Source organism: Stegodyphus dumicola, chromosome 1, assembly GCF_044657685.1.
Source record: "Stegodyphus dumicola isolate Sdum_Otavi_A_Nest chromosome 1, ASM4465768v1".
NCBI lineage: Eukaryota > Metazoa > Arthropoda > Arachnida > Araneae > Eresidae > Stegodyphus > Stegodyphus dumicola.
Window position 1 is genome coordinate 238,052,432 of NC_140768.1, and position 24,187 is coordinate 238,076,618.

The following is a 24,187-nucleotide window of genomic DNA, read 5'->3' on the forward strand; positions in this document are numbered from 1 at the left end:
TTTTAGTGTTTTCCTAAGAAGTTGAAGGCAATTAATTTTTTTCAGATTCATCATCTTTTGATATTACTTCAACTTTTCCACCATATCTCTTATAAATAAAGAACTAAAATTCTCATTGTCAGTTTCTTCTTTGTCCATCAGTTTATCAACTTCAGGTGGTATAGCAATGATATCATTTTCAATTTCCTTTGAAAACAAATATTCATCTGTTTCTTGCATGTTAATGAATATTTACCTATTCATATTCTCAACCTAAAGAAGACCAAAAGATACTAGCCTGCAGTAAGGGGAAAAAAATTACTGAACACCCAGTGATCTATTTATAGTATATATAAATATTTAAGTGCAAATTTCTACTGGCTGTAAACATTTTGAACAAAATCCGCATCATGGCAAAATACCTAGATCTATAAGGATAAAATATAGTCAATTAAAACTTCATTAACCTATATCACTTTAGTATTTTCTAAAGAAATTGAAGAAAGAACTAAAAGTGCATTACGAAAAATTTAAACCATCTTTCCACTACTAGATAACTACTGCAGCAGTTGAGGGAAACGTCTGACATTTAAACTCGTGATTTTTTCGCATACCCCATATGCAGTTTCATCACTCTGGAACGCATTGCAGATCATTTTAAAATACTTTACTGCCATTTAATCTAGCCATCTAAAAATATATCTTTGGGCCAAAACTTGGTTAAATTAGTAAATGCAGTGGCTGAATGATTATTCAAGTCAGTCTAAAAGATTTTTTTTTTTTTTTACACTACCAATTCATCTTTTAGAAATTACTTGATAAAAATAGGAGTAATTACGAATCTCAGCTCAATTCCAACCACAGATCTGAAGCCAACTAACTAAAAACAGTAAATTGAATACTACATCATTACCAAAATATCAATATACAAGGTAACCAAAAAAGTTCTGGCCTTTCCTGATATACATTGGAAGAGTGAACCCCAACATAAAAATAGTCAGCAAACATGGTGATGAAGTGGTTAGGATGGGAATCCGGACATTGACCAAGAGTATAAAAGCGCACTGCATCAGTACTTCAAACATAACCTCACACAGTGACTGATTGAAATAGACATATCAAAGGTGCTCATTCAGAGTTGTTTGCTGTATGAATTTAAAGTGGGCCTGTCAGCAGCAGAATCAAGTTGCCGAATTTGCCAGGTCTGTGGGGATGGTGCCATTAACGAATGAACGGCTAGGCAATGGTTCCAGAAGTTCAGGTCAGGGGGATATGTCTCTTAGTGATGCACCATGCAGCAGTCAGTCACAAGCGCTGAACATTGAGGCCCTTAGAGCAGCCATAGAGAGTGACATTGGCAAACATGTGGTGAGCACACTTCCAGATATCTGATGAAACGATCAGATTCCATTTGCACTGCACAGTATTGCATAGTATATTTGCATACACTTAATTCTGACTGCCCTTATGTTATACAGGCACTGATATAAATCTTAAATAAGATTATCATATGTCCCGAATATCTCTGGACAGTCCCAAATTTTCAGTCCGTATCCCCATTTTTTACAACCTGTTTTTAGTCCCGAATTTATAGCATTTATCCCAAATTGTCTAAAATACAGTATAAAAGCGCACTGCATCAGTACTTCAAACATAACCTCACACAGTGACTGATTGAAATAGACATATCAAAGGTGCTCATTCAGAGTTGTTTGCTGTATGAATTTAAAGTGGGCCTGTAGTGTGAGAATGTAAAAGTTTAAATGCATATATTTATTTAAGTAGTGTAGAATACAAACTGAGAATACAAGCATAAGTTAAAGAGATGCTGGCCATACTGGTTGCATAAACATGGATATCTCATCTAACGTTTACTTTAGAAAAATTGTAGTGGCAGAGTTCTATTTCTTATTCCTGTATTTCTCTCCACAGCCCTTAAACATACACAGAATTTTTGCTCACAGCTGCAGTTCAGACTTTCACTTACAGACAGCACTGCAATTTTTTTATTTAGCACTGCAATTTAATTGATATATTAATTTGATTGTGATTTGAATTTATAACACATACATATATTTTTTAATTATCAGCAATGCATTATATATATTAGTATGTATCATCCCCTTAGACCCCTTATTTGCCATGGCATTTAAAAATACTTCTTTTGTTATTTGCTAAAATCTAATTGCAAATCTATACATCTAAAACCTTCTTACGTTCATCACAGTTAGATCGTAAAATTTTTACGCTGTCATTGTGATTTTGCGTAAGAGTTAAACAAAATTTCTAAACTCTGACGAAACAATGACGTGTAGTGATGTTTCCCAATTGGCAGTGACATACACTTTTTAAATATCAACGGTGTGTTACATACGTGCTAAGGGTATGTTTTACTGCAGTTTAATTTACTATTTATTTTTACCATTAATTTTTTTTAGTAATGGTTTCAAAAAAAGAAAGTGTACATTTGACAAAGACCTACAACACTGTTGGAACGAGACAGCTCCTGATCTAATGCAACCTAATAGGAGCCAAACAGGATTAATGCCACCCCGCCCTTGTTAAATCGACAATGTTGCGACCCCACAGAGCAAGGGCAGACAAGGCAGTACCAGCACGGTCCCTGCCAAGCCTTTCTCTGTCCTGAGAGCCCTCAGGCCTTCCGTGAAGTCTGTTATTATGCCCCCTTGGTTAAGACTGCCTAGGTACAGATCCTAACCAGTACTTGCCAGGCATTCGCCTGAGTCAACCCCGTGGGGGGGGGGGGTAATACCTGTTTATTGAAAAACTGTAAGTGGTTCTGATGTATGGTACAATACATGTTCTGCAGAAGTTTCAATAAGGCAGGGTGGATGCAGAGATATTAAACTTCTTATAAATAGTAATAAACATAAAATTGTCAAACTCTGCTGTTACATCTAGCTCATCGTTAAAGAATTTCTTCAAACAGTAGAAAATGGGTTTTGAGGAAGAAGAATTAGCTGCATTACTTTTGTATACCATACTATTTGCAAAAACCATAGCTTTAGTTCTATGTATTGTATGTCCAAGACACTCCAAGTGGCATTTGAGCTTAAATTCACATGCGTGCGAACCAAAGCCAAAGCAGTAATACTAAATATGTTTTTCACTTTAAGATCTTTACACAATGATTTGGAAAAAATGTACATTTGTTTCAATCTTAACTGATGCGTCCAATCACAAGGAAATAAAACTTTTTCCAGTACTTCTTAGACTTATAGATTAGAGTTATGGAGTTTGATAGACATGGAGAAAATGTTTCTGTTAAACTGAAATGAAACCTCAACTAATTGGAGTTAGATATGCAGCATATATTATCTATAATACTATAAGAACATCAACTGATATTTTGCCAGTTGATACAGAAATGATTATTTCTGAGATATATTTTAAAACTTACATTGTTAGAGTAGAAACATTGAAAAACTTCTGCAACTTCGTAGAAACCGATTTTTCAATGATACTTGGATATTCACAAACAAGATGATTAGCATTACTTCCTGCCATTGAAAGGGTACTCTAAATGCTTTTACCACTGAAGGCTGATTTTTGGTCCCAAGAAAAATGTCCCATGCTTATTTTAAAACTCTTTGAAAATCCAGTGGCAGAAGCTTGGCTACATTTTGTTTACACTTGGGCTTCAATATTTCATAAAGTTATTACAGCAATTGAAAATTAAACTGTGTCTGTCTTTGACGTAATTGCTTCAATGAATGCTCTCAAAGTTTCAATACTGAGCAAGATAGAGGATAATTTTATTCCAATAAATGTTAAAAAACTCTAGAAAAATGTGTGGAGAATGAAGATGTGTTTAATACGAAGTTATTGAATTTTGAGAAGCTACTGTTTCATTTTATCAAACTGCTCTTACTTATTTGGAGAAATGGAGAAAAAAGTATTTCAAGAGATGTAAACATACAGCTGGATCATATTAAATGAAATCAGGTTTTGGAGTCAAGTTGAAACAGCCTTTTTTATTAATTAATAAAATGACACCAAATCATAAATTATTTGAAATTGATACGTATGAGGAATATGTTTACCTTAAACAATACATCATAGAGGGGAAAATATTGGAATTGTAAAAAAATAAGATGTGCCCAGGTCATAGGTGGAAGGAAATGACTGCATATTTTAATAAAGCCAGATTGCTTGTTCAAATGCTTTAAAATTGTTTTTCTTGTAATAGTTTTTCTTTTGTCTTCCTGACACTAATGCTGCAACCAAGCGAGTATTTAGCATTTTGAGCAGTTTTTGCATTACTGATAAGACACAGCTTAAAGTGGACACTTTGAAGGATATGTGAATCACCAAAATAAATTTTGATGAAAAGAGCGTGGACGTTTATAAGAAGATCAAAATAGAGAAAGATGTTCTAAGAAATAGATGGCTACATCATCAAAAATAATTTGGAAGGGCCATAAATTTATTATTTTATTTTCAAATGAATATTGCATTTTGATTTAATCTTTGTTTATTGAAAAAAATATTATACATCTCTATTAAAAAATAAAACAAAAATTATAAAAATTACTTATTTTGATTTATTTGATATATATTGATCTACATACCACCTCCACCACAATAATAATTAAATAATTTATTTGCAAAAAAATATTTAAACAAATATATGTAGAGAGAGCATCCTGAAGTTTGTAATATGGTCACCTTATCTTAAATTAAAAATTTTGTGACCTTATTAAAAGAAAAAATTAAGCAAAATTAGTTTTTATTTATATATTATAACATTTATAAATTAAAATTTTAAATAATCTATAACAGAACAAAATGAGAGACTAAATCTTTCTTTAATTCAACATTAAATTTATTAGTATATAGTAAGTATAAAATTACATTTCTTGTGTGCAGTGAAAAGTTAAATTTTTGAAAAATGAAAATATCATTTTATTTCAGATAATATTTAAATACATAAATATTAAATATTGTATAACTCAGAAAATTTTATGCATATAACTAAAAAAGTGTTTTTTTTTTTTTTTTTTTTTTTTTTTTAAATGAGAAACGGTGGTCAAATTTTGAACATTTTAGATTTGTTAAAGGCGTTCTGTCCCCTTAACACCAGAAGTAAGTAAACTGAGTAGCTGTCAGAAAAAGAATGGATAAACCTTTAAAACTTTAAAATAGCTTTGAACTAGCTTCCACTTTTAAACTTTTCTTTTGATGGCATTGTAGCACCATTTTGGTGCTTTGGTAGTAGTAAAATACAATTTCACTTTGTGGTTTTTCAAATGAAGTCTCAGTGTGTATGATTTATCTTACAGAATTTAATTGTGTCACTTGATCATTTGACATCTGCTAAATCATGTAATCCAAACTATTGAATTGTTTCTGGAAGCAACTAGCAACCCTTCTCCCTAGAATGTATCAAACAAGTTCTTTTGGGTTAATATTTGGGGAACATGCTGGCTGGCATCTGAAAGATTCCTTTATTGAAAAGGAAATTGTGCACTAGCTGAGCATGATGTGACCTGGCATTATCATCCATGAGAATGAATTCATTCCTAATTGTTGCAGAGTAAAGGCCCACAATAGGTCTGAGAATCTCATCTCTGTATCGGTAAGTCATTAGTGCTCCATTCTTGATTATGTGCAGGTCGGTGCGGCCAATATGGTCCGGACCATCATTCTGCCTCCTCCAAATTTGGACACTTTCATGCACAAATGCAGAAGTATTCCATGTACGAGGTTCTCTCCAGATGTGAATCTGCCTATTATCAGTTTGTACACTAAAGTGGAACTTGCTGATAAAGAGCATGTTATCCACTCATCTTGTCCCTATCTGAGATTCTCCTGTGCCCACTTTCGGAAGGCAGCTTGGTGGTTCTATGTCAACTAAACACAAACCATAAATCTGCTAGCATTCGAACAGTCAGAACTGGTACCAGTAGCTCTCTGAAGGTGATGTTGCAAGAAAGTGGTGTTCGTAGTGTAGTTTCTTTTGGCTGTTAGTGTTAAATATTAATCCTCATTTTGTGTTGTTTCAGGCATATGACCTTGTCCTGATGTTCAGTGAACATTTCCAATTTCCAAAAACTGATTACATGGTCTGGAAATGACACTTTGAGAAACTCGTAACACTTCTCCTACAACAGATTGCATTTCATCTATCTTTAAACTACTGATGTCCCTCCAGGCTACCGATTCAGCCAAGTCATCTTGCTGAGACATCGTATTCGCTGTGACAAAACATTCATCACATGTCAATTGTTTATAATTTCCTCTTAAAGAAGGAAAGTTGCAAGTTTTTTTTTTCACTCCTTATCTATAATGTGTTGATTTTGATATCTCAGTTAAAATTTGCATATTCCCAACTTTGTAAATTTTATAATTTTCCTTTTTAACTTCTCCTATTTCATTTTTGTTAAAATTTGTTAATTATACGGTTATTTCATTCTGAACTCACAGAATTCCCTAATTGTTTATAGCAGTGTAATTTCTGTAATAATGATAATCTTTAAACATATTGAATTTTTAAAACTAGACAAAGTTGAAATTTAAGCATTTAAATTTTTTTGCATAAAATCACTGTCAGTCTTAGGTGGGTTTTGCTTCATCTGAATATCAAATTGATGTTGTGTCTTCCATATATTGTGTTTATCATATTGAAACATATTCATTTTGCTTAAATTAAATGAATATAAGTATTTAAGCTAACATTTATTAAATGCTCAAGTTATAACCTGTACTAATACTAGAAATTTTCGGTTTTAACATTTTGCAGCAAATGAATTTTTTTTAATTACATATAATTTTGAGTTTGATATTTATTTTAAAATGAGATTCAAATTTCAGAATTAGGTACAGTAAACTGAAATATTATGTTTCTAGATTTAAATTAAATGTCAAGCATTTTAATAGCTTTTATTAATATTAATTGTTATTATTATTAAGTATGCATATCAATAGAACTGCTATTAATGCAGTTCAATGCATATCAGTAGAAAAGCCTGTTACTTTAAAATAGGAACTTTAGAGTTATTTTTCACTACCCAATCTGCCTTGTACCTAAAAACAAGACAATGGTTTTACTCCATTTCCATTCAGCATGTTGCTCTTTTTGAAAAGCACTCAAATGTATGCTTACTTGAACTACAGTCTCAAATGAAGTGGAGAAAATAAATATTGTGTGATGGTGACAACACAGTTATGATCGCAATTTGGGGGAGAGAGGAGGCAACAACCTTGGAGTTGCCTATTTTAAAGTGATAGATTAGATACAATTTAAGAGTTTCTGATCTCTTTGTACAAAGCAGATTTTTAAAGTTTTTATATTTTCTTTCTTACTTAAAACAATAAAGTGCTTTAAAATTCAATATTTTTTTATGTTCTATAAATGTGTTCTTGTTACTTATTCTGGATGTACACTGCACACACAAAAAAAGGGGAGAGGAGAGTTCTATACCTCTCGTTCTATTGGTCCGATTGACGAAATTCAAATTGCATTTTTCATAGCTAGAAAGTGGGATTATGATGTATATTAGATTTATATATAGTTAAATTATATGATAAAAGAAGGAATTTCCATTTTCATACTATTAAGCTAATTAATTGGAACTCTAATGTCTCTAGAAAAGTAATAGAAAACATGTTTCATAGCCAAATAATCAGAATAAAAAATATATGTTCTGAAATAGAAGATTTAAAGGAAGAAATAATAAAGCTAATTAATGTTCAAGTTGATAACCAAGTACCACCAAAATTTATTCATTTATATGTTAAAAAGGCAGGCATTAATTTTACTTTATAATTTTTTGGCTCTCTTTTTGGTATGATAACATTACCTTAAACCTTAGCTGGAGGGTAATGGAGGATATAGAAGAGTAAAGGAATTATCTTGTAAATTTTTATTGTAAATAAATTTGTAAATATGTATATTTAATCAATACTGGATTCTTTCCTTTTACTAATAAAGGGCCAACTCTTTTCAAAAGTCTCAATTATAGCCCGAATTGAGTGAAGACGTTAATCTTCTTCTAATTTTCCATACTTTAGCCAGTATTTAGTTAACTTTTGATATACCAATTGAAATCAAGTTCATTAAACTTCCAATATTTTCTTTCATTAAATATAACTTTTAATTAACTTTTTTAAGGAATTTTTGGGAGATTTCTGGGAATTTTTTTAGAGGTTTTTTAAGGAATTCAAATTTTTTAAGAATTTTTTTAAGACTTTTTAAATTTTACTTTAAAACTTATTTAAAAAATTTTTAAAACATTTCAGTTTTACTTAATTACTTTTTAATTATTTGCAATTTTCACAATTTTTTTTCACTTAACGTTATTATTTGCAATATTTACACAATTTTGCAACAGAACACACATTTCACATCACAAACAGTTTACATTTATTAATTCACAATAACCACTTAACTCTACTTTACTTCAAATAGTACTCTTTTTATGATATTTGCAAAGCAAACTTACATCTCTTGATTGGCTCAGCTACTTAACTCCCTACCATAAATAGTTGATCAGTTAAAATTAAAACTTGAATTACATACTTTTAGGATATTTAATTTTTTCTAGATTTATATTTAAATATTTTAATATTAAAGTTTGCAAAAAAAAATTTAATAAAACAAAGATAGCAGCTTGGCACTCAACTTTACTTACAAAAGCGCCATCTATATAATTTGAAGAACACACATCACTTTGGAAAAACTTTTGCAGACCCCAACGCTAATATAGTAAGTAAGTTAGAATTAAAACTTACTATTTACTTGCTTTAAGTATTTTTTATGTAGTATTTAAGTATTTTCTAGATATGAAATTACATTTTTAAGTATATATTTATTTTATAAAAATTATGAATTAGTTCTTTTTGTTTCTTATTGGTTTATATAAATTATGTCTAATTCCTTTTTAGTTTCTTTTTATTGATATGCATATTCATGTCAGGGAGGTTTCTGTAGACAAGAGTTTCTAAAATGCATTGGTTTCCGAATTAATTTTTCTGAAAAATTAATTTTTTTTAAATTTAATACTTGACTTTACATTGCTTATTTCTCAAAAGGTTTCATTGGTATTTTCCTTTTAAAACTTTAATTTTTTGAACTTTAATTTTTAATTGCTAATTTAAAGATACCACTTTATTGGTACACTCAAAAGTCGTTAATCCGGATTATAGATCATCAGTTTAAATCTGGTAAGATGGCATGCAGAAATTATAAAATTAAAAATATGAAACCGTAATTTATGAAATAAAGAACAATTATGATATGAAGGGTATCAAAATTTACAAAAAAAAAAAAACTTAATATTAATTACTGTATTAAACATTTCTTTCAATGTAAATTGTTAAAGTTGCTTCGTTTTTTATGTGATAATATATTCTCTTTAATTCTATAAACAGACATAATTTCTTGTTCAGTCACAAAGTTCCACTGTTCAAGTCCTATAATTGCTGTGTCGAGAATACCGACTAATTTGTCAATCGAAATTTTTTCGATTTCAATAAACTCTGTCACTTTCTTCATATCAGAAGCGAATTATAATGATGAGGAATTTGATTTAAATCATATCAAAGACGGAGTACATCAAGATGAAATACTACATTTATTAAGGAATTATAAGCCAAATAAAATAAAAACATCTGCCCTGAAGATAAGGATAATGCTGACAGATCAACTTCCAATTCATTGCGCGCTGCAGCGTTAAAGATAAACAAACATTAAAGTTTAGATAAACAAAGGATATGCCTTTATCCATTTTTTGCAGCAATTCCACTTTTTGTTTAATGGACTTTGAAACATACTTTCGCTTTGTAGATCCTTTACATATTAGTAAATATATATCAGAAATTCTATTTGACATAATCGAAAGTTCAAGCTTACTTTTATAAAACTGCTCTAACACTCTGCAAAAAATAATAAGCCGAATCCAATTCAAAGATTAAGGAACAACGCAATCTGCAACATTAACTGAATTAGATAATTTTATCTTATACCGTCCGTTATACATTAACTGCGCATTCGTAAATGTATTTTGCGCATGCGCACACGCATATTCGCAGCCGTAAAGGTCTTGCGACGCATGCGCAGAAAATTTGTAGCTTTGAGGTCCGGATTATAGGTGTCCGAATTAACGAATTTTGACTGTATTTCTTTTTGGACATTCTTCACTCTTTACTTTTGGTTTGCACTTTTACCCTTGCCTGCATGAATGACGAAACACGAATTGAATGATTGGAGAGTTAGGTTTGGAGGCAACTTGCCCTTGATAAGTCTGTCTCCTGCCTGCTCAACAGTCATTCACTTATGCATTTAAAAAAAAAAAAAATTAGATTAATTTTAATTTTCTAAATTGGTGAATTTATTTTCATGGTTTGGTTTTGCACTTGATTTACTTATGCTATCTGAATTTAAATGATATTGTAGATTAGTTGGAAAATTAAATCTTTTATATGTTTGCACATTTTTTAATTATTTTAACTTTAAATTTGCTTTTTTACATATATACATGTTTGTTAAAATTTAAATTTCATTCCTTGCAGCAATGGCGCAAAGAATTAATTAAATTTGTATTTAAATTAAACTTATTTAACTTCAATTCATTCTTATGAAACAATTGTTCTAATATAGGTATTTTGATACAAAATCGGACTTTTTCTGAAATAACATGCCAACTTTTTTCCGTATTTCGATTCTACAACTCAAAGTAAGCCTAAATATTAAATTTTGTAAATTTTTCTGCGAAATTTACGGAGAGCTTCAAAAATTTATCTTGGGGTATTTTTTCTAGTTTACTCCAAGAATAATTCACTTGGTGAACTTCTTAATTTATGGCAACTTATTTTCCTTTTTCTATTTACATTGTGAATGAGAGGGAAAAAGTCAGATCGTTCATACTTTCAAATGATTTTTAAAAAGTGCGTAAACCACATTAGATGTTATTATCGCTTTTAACAAATATGCCAAATTTCAAAACGCGCCTATATATAAATTCACGTATATCTTCGGAAATTTTAAATAAAATGCTGTAATTTTTTGCAGGTATGCTTAGAAATACATCTACTTCAAGAGGATGGTAAAAATTTTATAGATTATAATTCAAATATTTTTCAAAAAATTTATAAACATTATTTAAAAATAGAAATTTGAAAAATAAATCATAAAAAATGGGCGAATTTTATTTGTAATGAACCTAAATTTCGAACTGTGAAAAAAGGAATCAAGTAAGTGTAAAAAAAAAAAAAGAGAGAGAGATTAATAAATACATACCTTCGAGAGCTAATTTTTTAAAAAGTACTTGGGCGATTTTTACAAAACGTAGTAGTTTGGCATAATTTGAATCGTAGAATCGAAATATAGAAAAAAATTGGCATGTCATTTCAGAAAAAGTCCGATTTTGTGTCATAATAACTATATTAGAACAATGCTATATATAAATCTAATACATATCCCAAGTCGAGCTTATGTTGAGATATGAAAAACGCAATTTGTATTTCGTCAATATATCCAGTAGAACGGGAGATATAGAACTTTTTTTTTTCGCAGTGTACTTTTAATTCTTAATTATACATTTATTCTTAACATCCCCATCATGCTAAAATTTAATTAATTTGAGCTAATTTATAAATATCATAAGCATCAGTTTATTCAAAATTATTTACTTTATATACTTATTCTTCATAAATAAATAATGTAATAGTGTCTTATTATTGATGTTTAGTTTATTTAGAATTTAGATCACATTATTTTATGTTTTTAACAAACTGTTCAGGCATTTTTAGGTTATGAATTGAAATAAATTAATAACTTTCTACACCATGTATTGTTTCTTAAATACTTCGTTGTTATAGAACAAATATCAAATTATTAATATGTTGCCATATATACTTAGTTCATACAGTCAAAAGTCTTTAATCCGGACTCGTCGGGACTTCGGCGATTCCGGATTATCGATTTTTCCGGATTATAGATCATCAGTTTAAATCTGGTAAGATGGCATGCAGAAATTATAAAATTAAAAATATGAAACCTTAATTTATAAAATAATGAGCAATTATGATCTAAAGGGTATCCAAATTTACCAAAAAAGAAGCCTAATATTTATTTGTTTACTTTATTAAACATTTCTTTTAACGCGCGGATGCGTAAAGCATACCTTACTCATAGCCGAAATTAGAAAATTGCAACCAGAAAACTATGTGATTTGTATTCGTGATATTTATAATGACGAGGAATTTGATTTAAATCATATCAAAGGCGGAGTACATCGAAATTAAATACTACATTTAGTAAGGAATTATAAGCCGACTAAAATAAAAACATCTGCCCTGAAGATAACGATAGTGTTGACAGATCAACTTCCAGTTCATTGCGCGCCGCGACGTGCCCCCCCCCCCGCGCAGAGCAGCGTGAAATTGATAAACAGATTTCGGAACGGTTAGATAAACAAAGGATATGCTTTTATCCATTTTTTGTAGCAATTCGTTTTTTGTTTGATGGACATCGAAACATACTTTCGTTTTCTAGATCCTTTGGGAGCTCCAGCATCGGAAATTCTATTTGACATAATCGAAAGTTCAAGCGTACTTTTAGAAAATTGCTCTTACAGTCTGCAAAAAATAATAAGCCGGATCCAATTTGAAGATTAAGGAACAACGCAATTATCAACATTAACTGAAATAGATAATTAGATAAATTTAGCTTTTACCGTCCGTTATACATTAAACGCGCACGCGAAAACGTATTCTGCACTTGAGCAGATGCATATGCGCAGTCGTAAATGTCTTGCGCGCACGAGTAAAACGCCTATGCGCATGCGTCAATGCGGCGCATGCGCAGAAAGATTTTAGCTTTGAGGTCCGGATTATAGATCATTCCGGATTACGGGTGTCCGAATTAACGACTTTTGACTGTATATATATAATTGACTGATATTCTGTTTCTATTTATACCCAAGTTTCTCATTTAATCTAATATAAAATTATCAAATATGTCTAATAGAATAACTTTTGTGTCTTATCTTAATAATTTTCATTGATTAATATAAATTTTTACTTGATATAAATTTATATTTTTAATTTTTTAGGTACAAGGAATATTTATGGTGATGCATGGGACAATCCAAAGTTTTCCTAAAATAGCTTTAAATCATTAGTAAAATTTGAATTGTGTATGTGCCTGGAATCCTGTTTCTTACTCCATATGTTAGTTCACAGCACAGTAAAGAATAATCTTTATTAACAGCTATTTCCATTATCTTTAAAAATTTCTTATTAATAAATATATGCTTAAATACATTGATATTTATTTTTATATTATAATTTATCACGTGTATACATATAAAAAAATTTACAGTTTTTCAATATTTGCATAAAATTTGCTTGAGAGGCTCTATTTTAAAATACAGTTGAGAAACTGTATTTTAAAAATGTTGAGATGCTGATTTAAAAACAGAGGACCGTAATGTAAATGAGCAATATAATATAATCAGTTTATATATGTAATAATAATTTAATACATATAGTTAATTATTGCATTAATATATAATAATTTAATTAAATGTATCTAATATGCCTTATTATTTTGCACTTTTAGTATGAATATTATCTTTTCTGTCCTGAAATCCGCACAACCTCGTGTCCCAAGCATTGCAGATTTCTGGACTTCTATATATACATTGGTTCCAAAAAGTCAAACCAAATTAAAATATTTTGCAACTTTTTCTAACTGTAAAAAAAAAAAGCATAAAGATGATTGATTGTACAGAACAATGTCACAAAATGCATTTACAATAAAAAAAAGAAAGAAAGAAAGGAAAAAAAAAACTTTCATTACTAGCTGGAGATGGTAGTTACTTTAGTTTTAATGTGAAATTTGACATTGGTTTTGCCTGATTAAAGCTTCAATATCCGGTTTAATTTGTGTTGTTGCAATTTGTAAAATTTCCTCTAAATGTCTGTCTGTCAGCCGTGTTCTTGTTTTTGATTATAGGATTTTTCATTTTACTAAAAAGCTGTTCACATATGTAGGTCCTGCCAAAGATAGAAGATATGAAGACTGCATGTTTACGAAATCCTGGATACTTGTCTTTGGTCACATATTTTGAATAAAAATTAATTAATGCAGGATTTTTAAGAATTTTGCATTTTACTGCAGAGTCACACTGTAAATCTATAAATTCTAATTGAAGTTTAGGTGGAATACTTCCAACATCTACTGAAAATGGCGAGGAGAATATTCCAATAAAAATTTCATTTTCACAAAAATTGGAAAATCTGCTTTTGAATTCCTTCAAATTTGAAATGCATTGTACATACTTATTTGAATTCTATGTTATAGAATTCTTTACACACTCCATCAATTTTGGAAAGTGTGTGGAATTCTTATTTAGCAATTGACTTTAACCACAGGATTAATTTTGTCTCAAGAGCTTTCACAAAGTAATAAAGATTATGAACAAGTAGATCTTTTCCCAGTAAGCTGTAGTTCAAATCATTGAGATAACCTGTAATATCGACAAGAAATGCAAAATCTCTCAACCATTTCTTATTACTGAACTCGTGAATAGATTTCGCCTTAGATTCTATGAATTGTTAAATTTCGCTCTTCAAAGAAAAAGGCGCTGAAGCATCTTTCCTTGGCTCAACTAATGTACTTCCATGTAATACACAACATCACCATATTCAGCTTCCAAACCACTCAAGAACTGTTGAAATTGCTTCTGATTAAGTCCTTTAGGCCGAATGGAATTAACCACTTTTACAATAACATTCATCACATGTTCAATGTTTGAGAAGGATTTCTTGCACAAATTTCTTGGTGGATGATGCAGTGGTTTCTTGGTGGATGATGCAGACTAGAAGTCATCATAGTATTATTTCAACTTGCTTTCACATCAGATTTGAGTAATGTAATCCTATTTTCTCTCCAGTCATAGATATAGCACCATCTGAGGTTATAGCAGATATATTACTGAAGTCTAAATCACATTTATCTAAAGTTTGTGTCAGACTCAAATACAGATCTGTTCCTCGTGTTGTACCTTAAAGTGCAACGACACTGGCTAATTCCTCTACAATTTTGAAATCTCTATCAACACCATGAATAAAAATGGCTACTTGTGCAGTATCTGTTGCATCTGTTGATTCATCCATTGCTACAGAATAAAACTCAAATTTTTTGCATTTGGATTTTAATTTACTGAATATATCTGTTACGAGATCCTCTATACGTCTCGCTACTGTCACACCAGACAAGCTAATATTCGATATGCTTGAGGTGGTGGACCAAGCACATCAACTGCACTCTAAAGACATTCTTTTATAAATTCTCCATCAGCAAATGGTTTTCCATGCTTAGCAATTTTTTCTGCTTTCATGTAACTAACACCAACACTATTTTCAGATTCTTTATTCGCTGTGGTGCAGAAAGACTACTGAAAATTTAGTTTTGATTTTAATTCACTCACTTTATCACTTTGAAAATGACCTTCCAATGCAGAATATTTCTCATATCATATTGTCTCTTAATGTTGTATTCCTTCGTCACAGCCACACTGTCGTTGCAAATAAGGCAAACTGCCTTACCCTTATGTACAACAAACAATAAAGATCTGACTGCTTTTCTTGAAAAAAATTGCACTTTTCCTTCAACTTTTCTTTTTTTATTATGTGTTCTCATTCAAAGACCATAAACGGTTCTAAATTTTAAAATGTGAAGTGAAAGTGAGTAACCTAGCTTAAAATCAACTGTAGAAAATCCGCTTATCACCAAATCAAACAAAATGTTTACGATCACCTTTGACAACTGATTTGCAACATTAGGAGAAATATAATTCTGTTAATTTATTCCACCTCCCCTCTATAGTAGGGCACTCTGAAGGTCACCTTTGGCGAAGTATTAACGAAAGATTGACATCTGTTGCAAACCAGTTAGAGATATGAATATACCCTTTTTATGGAATTGAGAATTTATGCGTAGTCAAATTTTTTATTTTTAAAATTACATGAGAAAAAGTGAAATTTTTGAAAAATTCTTCATTTTCAGAAAATTTTATCTCAAGTAATACAGTCAAAAGTCGTTAATCCGGACTCGTCGGGACTTCGGCGATTCCGGATTATAGATCATCAGTTTAAATCTGGTAAGATGGCATGCAGAAATTACAAAATTAAAAATATGAAACCGTAATTTATGAAATAAAGAACAATTATGATCTAAAGGGTATCAAAATTTACAAAAAGAAAAAGCTTAATATTTATTTGTTTACTTTATTAAACATTTCCTTCAATGTAAGTTGCTTCGTTTCATGTGATAATACTTTCTCTTTAATTCTATTAAACAGACATAATTTCTTGTTTAGTTACAAAGTTCCGCTGTTCAAGTCCTATAATTGCTGTGTTGAGAATACCGACTAATTTGTCAATCGAAATGTTTTCGTTTTCAATAACCTCTGGGTCACTTTCTTCACTATCGGAAGCGAATTATAATGACGAGGAACTTGATTTAAATCATATCAAAGACAGAATGAAATACTACACTTAGTATGGAATTATAAACCAAATAAAATAAAAACATCTGCCCTGAAGATAAGGATAGTGCTGACAGATCAACTTCCAATCCGCCGCGTGAAATTGATAAACAGATTTCGGATCTCAAAACATACTTTCGCTTTGTAGATACAAATTACATATTAGTAAATATATATCGGAACTTCTATTTGACATAATCTATCATGATCTAATAATGACGTTTCTGCCCCCCCCCTCTGCCGCAGAGCAGCGTGAAATTGATAAACAGATTTCGGATTTCAAAACAAACTTTCGCTTTGTAGTAAATATATATCGGAAATTCTATTTGACATAATCGAAAGTTCAAGCTTACTTTTATAAAATTGCTCTAACAGTCTGCAAAAAATAATAAGCCGGATCCAATTCGAAGATTAAGGAACAACGCAACCGGCAACATCAACTGAATTAGATAACTTTAGCTTAGCGTATAACTCCGTTACAATTTAAACGCGCATGCGCACAAACATATTCGCAGGCGTAAGGGTCTTACCAACACCTCCTAGAAGTTAGTTCTAGGAGGTGTTGGTCTTACGCGCTCTCGTAAACGCCTGTGCGCATGCGTGAACGCGATGCATGCGCAGAAAGTTTGTAGCTTTGAGGTCCGGATTATAGATCATTCCGGATTATGGGTGTCCGAATTAACGACTTTTGACTGTATCAGGCATGTCAGTAAAATGTTTTAAATATCAACAGGGGTAAAAGCTTTTTTCACGACAAAAGCTGACGTGGCAGTTTTTTCTTGAAATCAATCTTCATATTCAAATGTGGGGCCATTAAAATGCCTTCAGTGGGCCACGGGTTGAAAACTCCTAGTTTAGACAATGGAAGAAAAGAGACTGTGTTTAAAAAGCACATATATAGGGAATATTGCTGATATACCTGCTGTCAGAAAATCGCAGGTTTTCGAATGAATGGTCTGAATTGTCTATGAAGTACCATCCTTAAAACATTTGCAATGCCAATGAAACAAGTCTATCCAATCATGCATTGCTTCAACATGCATATATATATTATTTAAAACTGAATGTTCAAAACATCAAAAATATTGAAAAATTATGTAACCATTTTATGCTCCATCAGTATGTGGGTAAAAAGAAAACTATTAGTAATCGTGAAATATCTTCTATGATATGAAAGAGTAAAGAGTTTACCTGTGAACTTCATAGTCCAAAATTCAAAATGCAATTGCCAACATTATTGATGTTATCCATGCCTTTGATTTACATACTATTAAGTTCAGAAGTAAAAGGCATGGATATCCATGCCTTTGATTTACATACTATTAAGTTCAGAAGTAAAAGGCATGGATATTGTCAACAAGTTTTGATAAATAGGCCTTAAAGTGGAATGACAAGCTAAAAAATTACATATTTTTCATACTAACAACTGCACATATGTGTCTGCTAATGCCACAGTCATGTGGTAAGGGATTATTAGAGCAATGGAATATTATTGCAGGCAAATGAGTGTTTGTAATGTAGATGATGTTGATATGCTGCAAATGAATTAGCAAGGAAAACCAGTTTTCTTGATGTGCTGCATTTGTTTGAACATGTCTTGAAATGTCTCAGATAATAAAGTACTCTTTTGTACATGCCAGCCTTTTAATAAATGATAAAACAGATGCATTGAAAAACTAAAAACAATACCTCCAATTAGCATGAATTGTGAGGATTGTTTGGATGGATATTAAACAGAAAACTTCGTGAGTTACAAAAAAAAAAAAAAAAAAAAAAAAAATATCTGTCATGTGCTTCCTGAAATAAATGCAAGCTTATCATGGGATAAACTTTCTAAAGAGGAAACTAATGAAATCTGTGAATTTTCTGTAAGTGCTGAGATGATAGATGTCCTACAAATATTAAGATTTAGAGGCACCACCTGTTAAATAATCACCTGAAAATTATGAATATGAACAATTCATAATGAACCTTTGTATAACAGTTGAATACTGTCAACAATTAATAACTTTTTATTAATTAAAATACCTTGAAAGTAAGTATTTATGTGTTTTTAGTTTTATGTGTATTAAATTCTATAGATGTTTTGAAGGATATTTTTCTCATTTAGTTATCATTTTATTATGTTATCAAAATAATCATGGAAAAATATGTTTAAATCAATGATGATTTCCTACTTCCATTATGCTAAGTATTTAAAACTTCCTGCTACAGTACATACGTACATACATATACAAGGGTTGAAAAAAATATGGAAACTCCAAAATAAAAAAACATTGTTGCGACTAATGCAGTGAAGGAAATCAGTTGGCATTCAAGACAACTTGCAGTCTTCTCAGATTGGATAAATAGAAATCCTGTATTGTTTGCCAGCAAATCTTGTACAATTCTCCTGAAAAGAGTTGGCAAGTTTAGTTAATGATGATGGCAGTGGATTCACTCGCACAGATATCTCTCCAGAATAGCCCACAAAGCCTAAATAATATTGATATCTGGTGACTGTGTTGGCTATGATAAATGTGAAATTTAACCGTGGTGCTCAGGAAAACAGTCCTGGACAATGCAAGTTGAATAAACAATAGCTGTATCATCTTGGAACATGGCATCACAATTACCATGTGATCAGCCAGAATGGTCGTTATAATCCTTAGCAGTAATATGACCTTCCACAGTAATGATGGGTCCAATAGACTACCACAAAATGGCTGCTCAAATCTTGACTGAGCATCCATCATGCATCACTTTCAACAGCAAACAGTGTGTATCATATGCCTGGAATGACATTCGCCAAGTGCAGATTCACCCAGAAGTTGGAAACAGTGTGAGACAAGACTCATCTGACCAAATGACTTCTTCCATTGCTCCACAGTCCAGGTTTTATGGCTTTGGTGCCATTTTCTTTTCTTAGAGGCATTTTATTCACTGTTGAGTGGCTTTTCAATTGCAACTCGCACAAAAGTACCCTGTTTGGAGCTTCCTTCATATTTCTTTGGTGCTGACAGTGTTTGTGAGTGTGACATTCAGTTCAACAATCACCATTTGCACCATCATCACTCAACACTTTTTTGTCTGTGCTGTGATTTAAGTAAAGGCAATTTTTCTGTACGAGTTCAAAATCTTAAATACTATGCCCCTTGAAACACCAAATACTTCAGCTACCTTGGTTATGGAAGCACCCACCATACAAGCCCCACCAATTTGAATTCATTTAGCTCCAATGTGATGCAATCACAACTACACAGAGCACTGTCTCGATAACGAATGACACTTGCAACATTTTGAGGATGTTATGCAGGTGGCATAAGTGAGCAAATACATCAGCACTACCAACAGCTTTTGCTAGAACAGTGTTTCTTAAACTGTGGGTTGCAACCCCAAATGAGGTTGAAAATCGAAATTTTGGGGTCATGAAAATTCAATTCAATAGTTGAATTTAAAGAAACTGCATTCACAAGACTGTTAAAGAAATTACAATAATTGACATTAATGAGATTAGACTTATAATGACATTACATTAATTGATGTTAATGAGATTAATTGCATGTTATATAAAGTGCAAAAGAAATTTGTAAAGCTATCTAGCGATTCAAACCTAAAACTTGAGTTTTCACAAAAATCTTTGATGAATTCTGGATCGGAGTTAAAACTAGATTTTTCATTAATTCTGAAATGGCATTAAATGTTCTCCTCACATTCAGCACCACATATTTTTATAAAACTACTTTTTTATCTTTAACGCTAATTAAAGCCAAATATTGTTCAATTTTGAAACATGTTGAAGATAATTAAAACCAAATATTAAAAATAAACTGGTAATTTTAAGCATCAGGTCTGAAGCATGGTTCTTCATACGTGTTCTCCCTAACTTTCATAAAACTGTGTCACCTGCTTATGAACTTTGCCATCACTCATGGCATTTGATGACGATATTCTTCATCAGTTTAAATACTTATCGACATTCATGTTGATTTACATTTAGTTTTATTCATTAGCTGCTGGTGTTAGCTTTCATTAACATTCTTTTAAGTTGCATTTTTAAAGTTTATTAGAAGAAACAGATAAGCCTTTGAGGCAGTAAAAAACAAAGCAAAAAATCACCTGAAGGAACTGAAATTTATGCAGTGAATTTCATATTTTACTAAAATTATATTAACTATAAATATATTGAATATTCATAAATTGAATAGTTGGCACATCCTTATTTAAATATATGTTTCTTCATTACAACTACAACAATGCTGTTCGTGCCCCCAAAAAATTATTTTAATTAACTTTAAAAGAAAAATTATCTTTAGAAAACAAAACAGTATTCATAGGAGCCTGTGCACTCCAGAAATAAATTTGTATCAGAATTGAGTATATATTAATAACTAAAAAAAGGGAAAAGAGTATACAACTCCCTTGTGTTGCATTTTTAACCAAAAAAAGTAATAATTATGATGTCTTCAATTAGAATCCCAAAACATAATACTCTAATAATTTGTGAGTTTCTAAAATTTTGATTTTTAAAAACAATACAGTCAAAAGTCGTTAATCCGGACTCGTCGGGACTTCGGCGATTCCGGATTATCGATTTTTCCGGATTATAGATCATCAGTTTAAATCTGGTAAGATGGCATGCAGAAATTACAAAATTAAAAATATGAAACCGTAATTTATGAAATAAAGAACAATTATGATCTAAAGGGTATCAAAATTTACAAAAAGAAAAAGCTTAATATTTATTTGTTTACTTTATTAAACATTTCTTTCAATGTAAGTTGCTTCGTTTCATGTGATAATACTTTCTCTTTAATTCTATTAAACAGACATGATTTCTTGTTTAGTTACAAAGTTCCGCTGTTCAAGTCCTATAATTGCTGTGTTGAGAATACCGACTAATTTGTCAATCGAAATGTTTTCGTTTTCAATAACCTCTGGGTCACTTTTTTCACTATCGGAAGCGAATTATAATGACGAGGAACTTGATTTAAATCATATCAAACACGGAGTACATCGACATGAAATACTACACTTAGTAAGGAATTATAAGCCAAATAAAATAAAAACATCTGCCCTGAAGTTAAGGATAGTGCTGACAGATCAACTTCCAATCCGCGGCGTGAAATTGATAAACAGATTTCGGATTTCAAAACATACTTTCGCTTTGTAGATACAAATTGCATATTAGTAAATATATATCGGAAATTCTATTTGACATAATAAGTTCAAGCTTACTTTTATAAAATTGCTCTAACAGTCTGCAAAAAATAATATGCCGGATCCAATTCGAAGATTAAGGAACAACGCAATGTGCAACATTAACTGAATTAGATAATTTTAGCTTAGCTTATACCTCTGTTACACATTAAACGCGCATGTGCACAAACATATTCGCAGCCGTAAAGGTCTTACGCGCACTCTTAAACGCCTGTGCGCATGCGTGAACGCGACGCATGCGCAGAAAGTTTGTAGCTTTGAGGTCCGGATTATAGATCATTCCGGATTATGGGTGTCCGAATTAACGACTTTTGACTGTAATGATTTCTGTTCATGTAATTGATGGTTTCATTTTGAATTTGAATTCACTTTTCAAAATCACAAATGTGTATTTCCAAAATCTGCACGAATTAGCAGTTTGTGTTAACAGACTTTTCAGCTGATATACAGTGGCTCACATTTGTTTTCAGACTCTTTTTTTTTTTTTTTTTTTTTTTTTTTTTTTTTTTTTTGCAAAAGTTAGTGAAACGACATTTTTTTTTCCATTTCACATACATTATTTTTTTTTAATTCTGGTTGTTTTGAAAAATGTTAATCAAAATGTTTTCGATTAAAAAAATATTCAAAATGTTCTGAAAATTAACTTGCATAAGTATTCATACACTTTGAAGAAACAGTTTATATTTAATAAAAACAAGAAAATAGTGAGGCATTTAGTATCTCATTGGATATCCTTTAACTAAAATTATTTTTTCATGGGCTTTGTCATGGATTCAACTAATGTTTTCAGGTAAAAATGTTCCATTCCTTCATAAGAACTCCTTTCAGAAAAGCTTTCGAAGAAATGTTACATTACCTTATTCCTTTCTCCAACTCACTTCATATGTGTTCAATAGGTCTTAAGTTGGTAGAATATGCGGGAGTTTTGATAACTTCAGGACAGTTTTGTAATAAGTACAAGCAAACATTGAAAGCTGTATGTGTTAGGATTTTTTCCTGACAGAATTTGAATCTAAGTTGTATTTTAGTAAATGCTTTCAAGTTCTCATTAAGAATACTTATATATTTATACTGATTCTCATTATTTTCTATAAAGCTAAATTTTCCATCCTAGAAACAGAGAAATATCCCCAAATCATTATGCCTCCACCCCTATGCTTAATAATAAGCAATAGGTTTTTCAAATTCAATTCTTTGTTGGCCTTTTGCCACACATTAATTCTTCCATTGGAACCAAATATATTAAATTTTGACTTGTTTGTAAATATAATATTATTCTAATACATTGCCAGGTGTAACTTCTAACAGTTTTCAGGATAAAATCTTATTGCGCACTTTTCTTTTAAAATCTACTCTAAATTTTACAGCACTAATTGTTAGTTCTTGTTTGATTTTTCAAGTGATAAATCTGCAATTCTTTAATGTTGGTTTGGAATGCAGTTTAGACTTCAGTGTGTCTTCAACAGTTCAGTCGTTTTAATACATTCAAGATAGATGGAACTCTTTACATCCAGGAAATTTTTGGATATTTCAGATACTTTTGCCATCTTTAAATGATGAATAATTAAATTTTTCTCATAACTTGTCATTAATTTTTACCATCTTGCCATGTTAACTTCAGATATGAAATTATTACTATATTTTGCTGAACTAAATTTGGTGAATTTCCAAATGAAGACGACAATTATGATGCATTATCATATAAAACAAAATATGAAAATAAAGATCATTTGTTAAAACATTTCAACAAGACTGTTGAGTGTCTGAATTATTATGTGAATTATTGATTAGTACTTTTGGAATAAATTATTTTATTACAAAGAATTTGATGTGATTTATTGCTCAACAAGCATATTTAATACAAGATTTCTTCTAGTATATTTCAAAAATAAAAGTGTCCGAAAACAAATGTGAGCCACTGTAGCAAAATTTTTGAAGTACTGAAATTATTTGCTCAAGATAAGACAATTAATGGAAAAAAATTACAGTCAAAACTATTTCATATCTAATGCAGCTTGAACATATTAAACTAGAAATGGAAAATTTGATTTCTGTAATTTCGAAAAAGAGAAAGCTTATTTTAACATTTGGATCTATGATAAAATGTATATAAACTCAAGTCCTCCAGCTTTACCGAAAACATATCGTTATCTCAGGGTAGAATGGATCTAATTACCCTAAGAAATAATAATTACATTAACATTATGCATCAGATGTAATTTATTTAATTGTTCATTTAAACTTCGTTGAATTCAAAATGTTAATAATGTTCCTAAGGAATATTTTTCACTAGAAATTCAACACTAACATCCCAAGAAATGAAACAACATTTGAAGATTGTTACGGAAACATCTCCTAAACTGACAATACTGAAAAATAATTTTGTAAGCAGGATTTTGTACTACGAATCATTTAGTTAAGAGAAATAGCATTGAAAAAGATAATTAAAAATAGATTGAAAACAAATGTACATAACTCTAATCACAACAATC

At 30.7% G+C, this 24,187-nt stretch overlaps 1 protein-coding gene across 3 annotated transcripts in view; it reads left to right on the forward strand.

Annotated features, from left to right (window-relative positions):
- Positions 1–13,266, forward strand: part of asrij (OCIA domain-containing protein asrij) — a 38,667-nt gene extending 25,401 nt beyond the window's left edge. For 2 of the 3 annotated variants that reach the window (XM_035377259.2, XM_035377261.2), the window contains one exon: positions 13,056–13,266. In XM_035377259.2, coding sequence (XP_035233150.1) covers positions 13,056–13,105 — 50 coding nt within the window. In that variant the 3' untranslated portion in view covers positions 13,106–13,266. Of the gene's footprint in view, positions 1–6,005 lie in introns of all 3 variants that reach the window. The other variant, XM_085826642.1, reaches the window with a different exon arrangement.
- Positions 13,267–24,187: the final 10,921 nt, after the last annotated feature.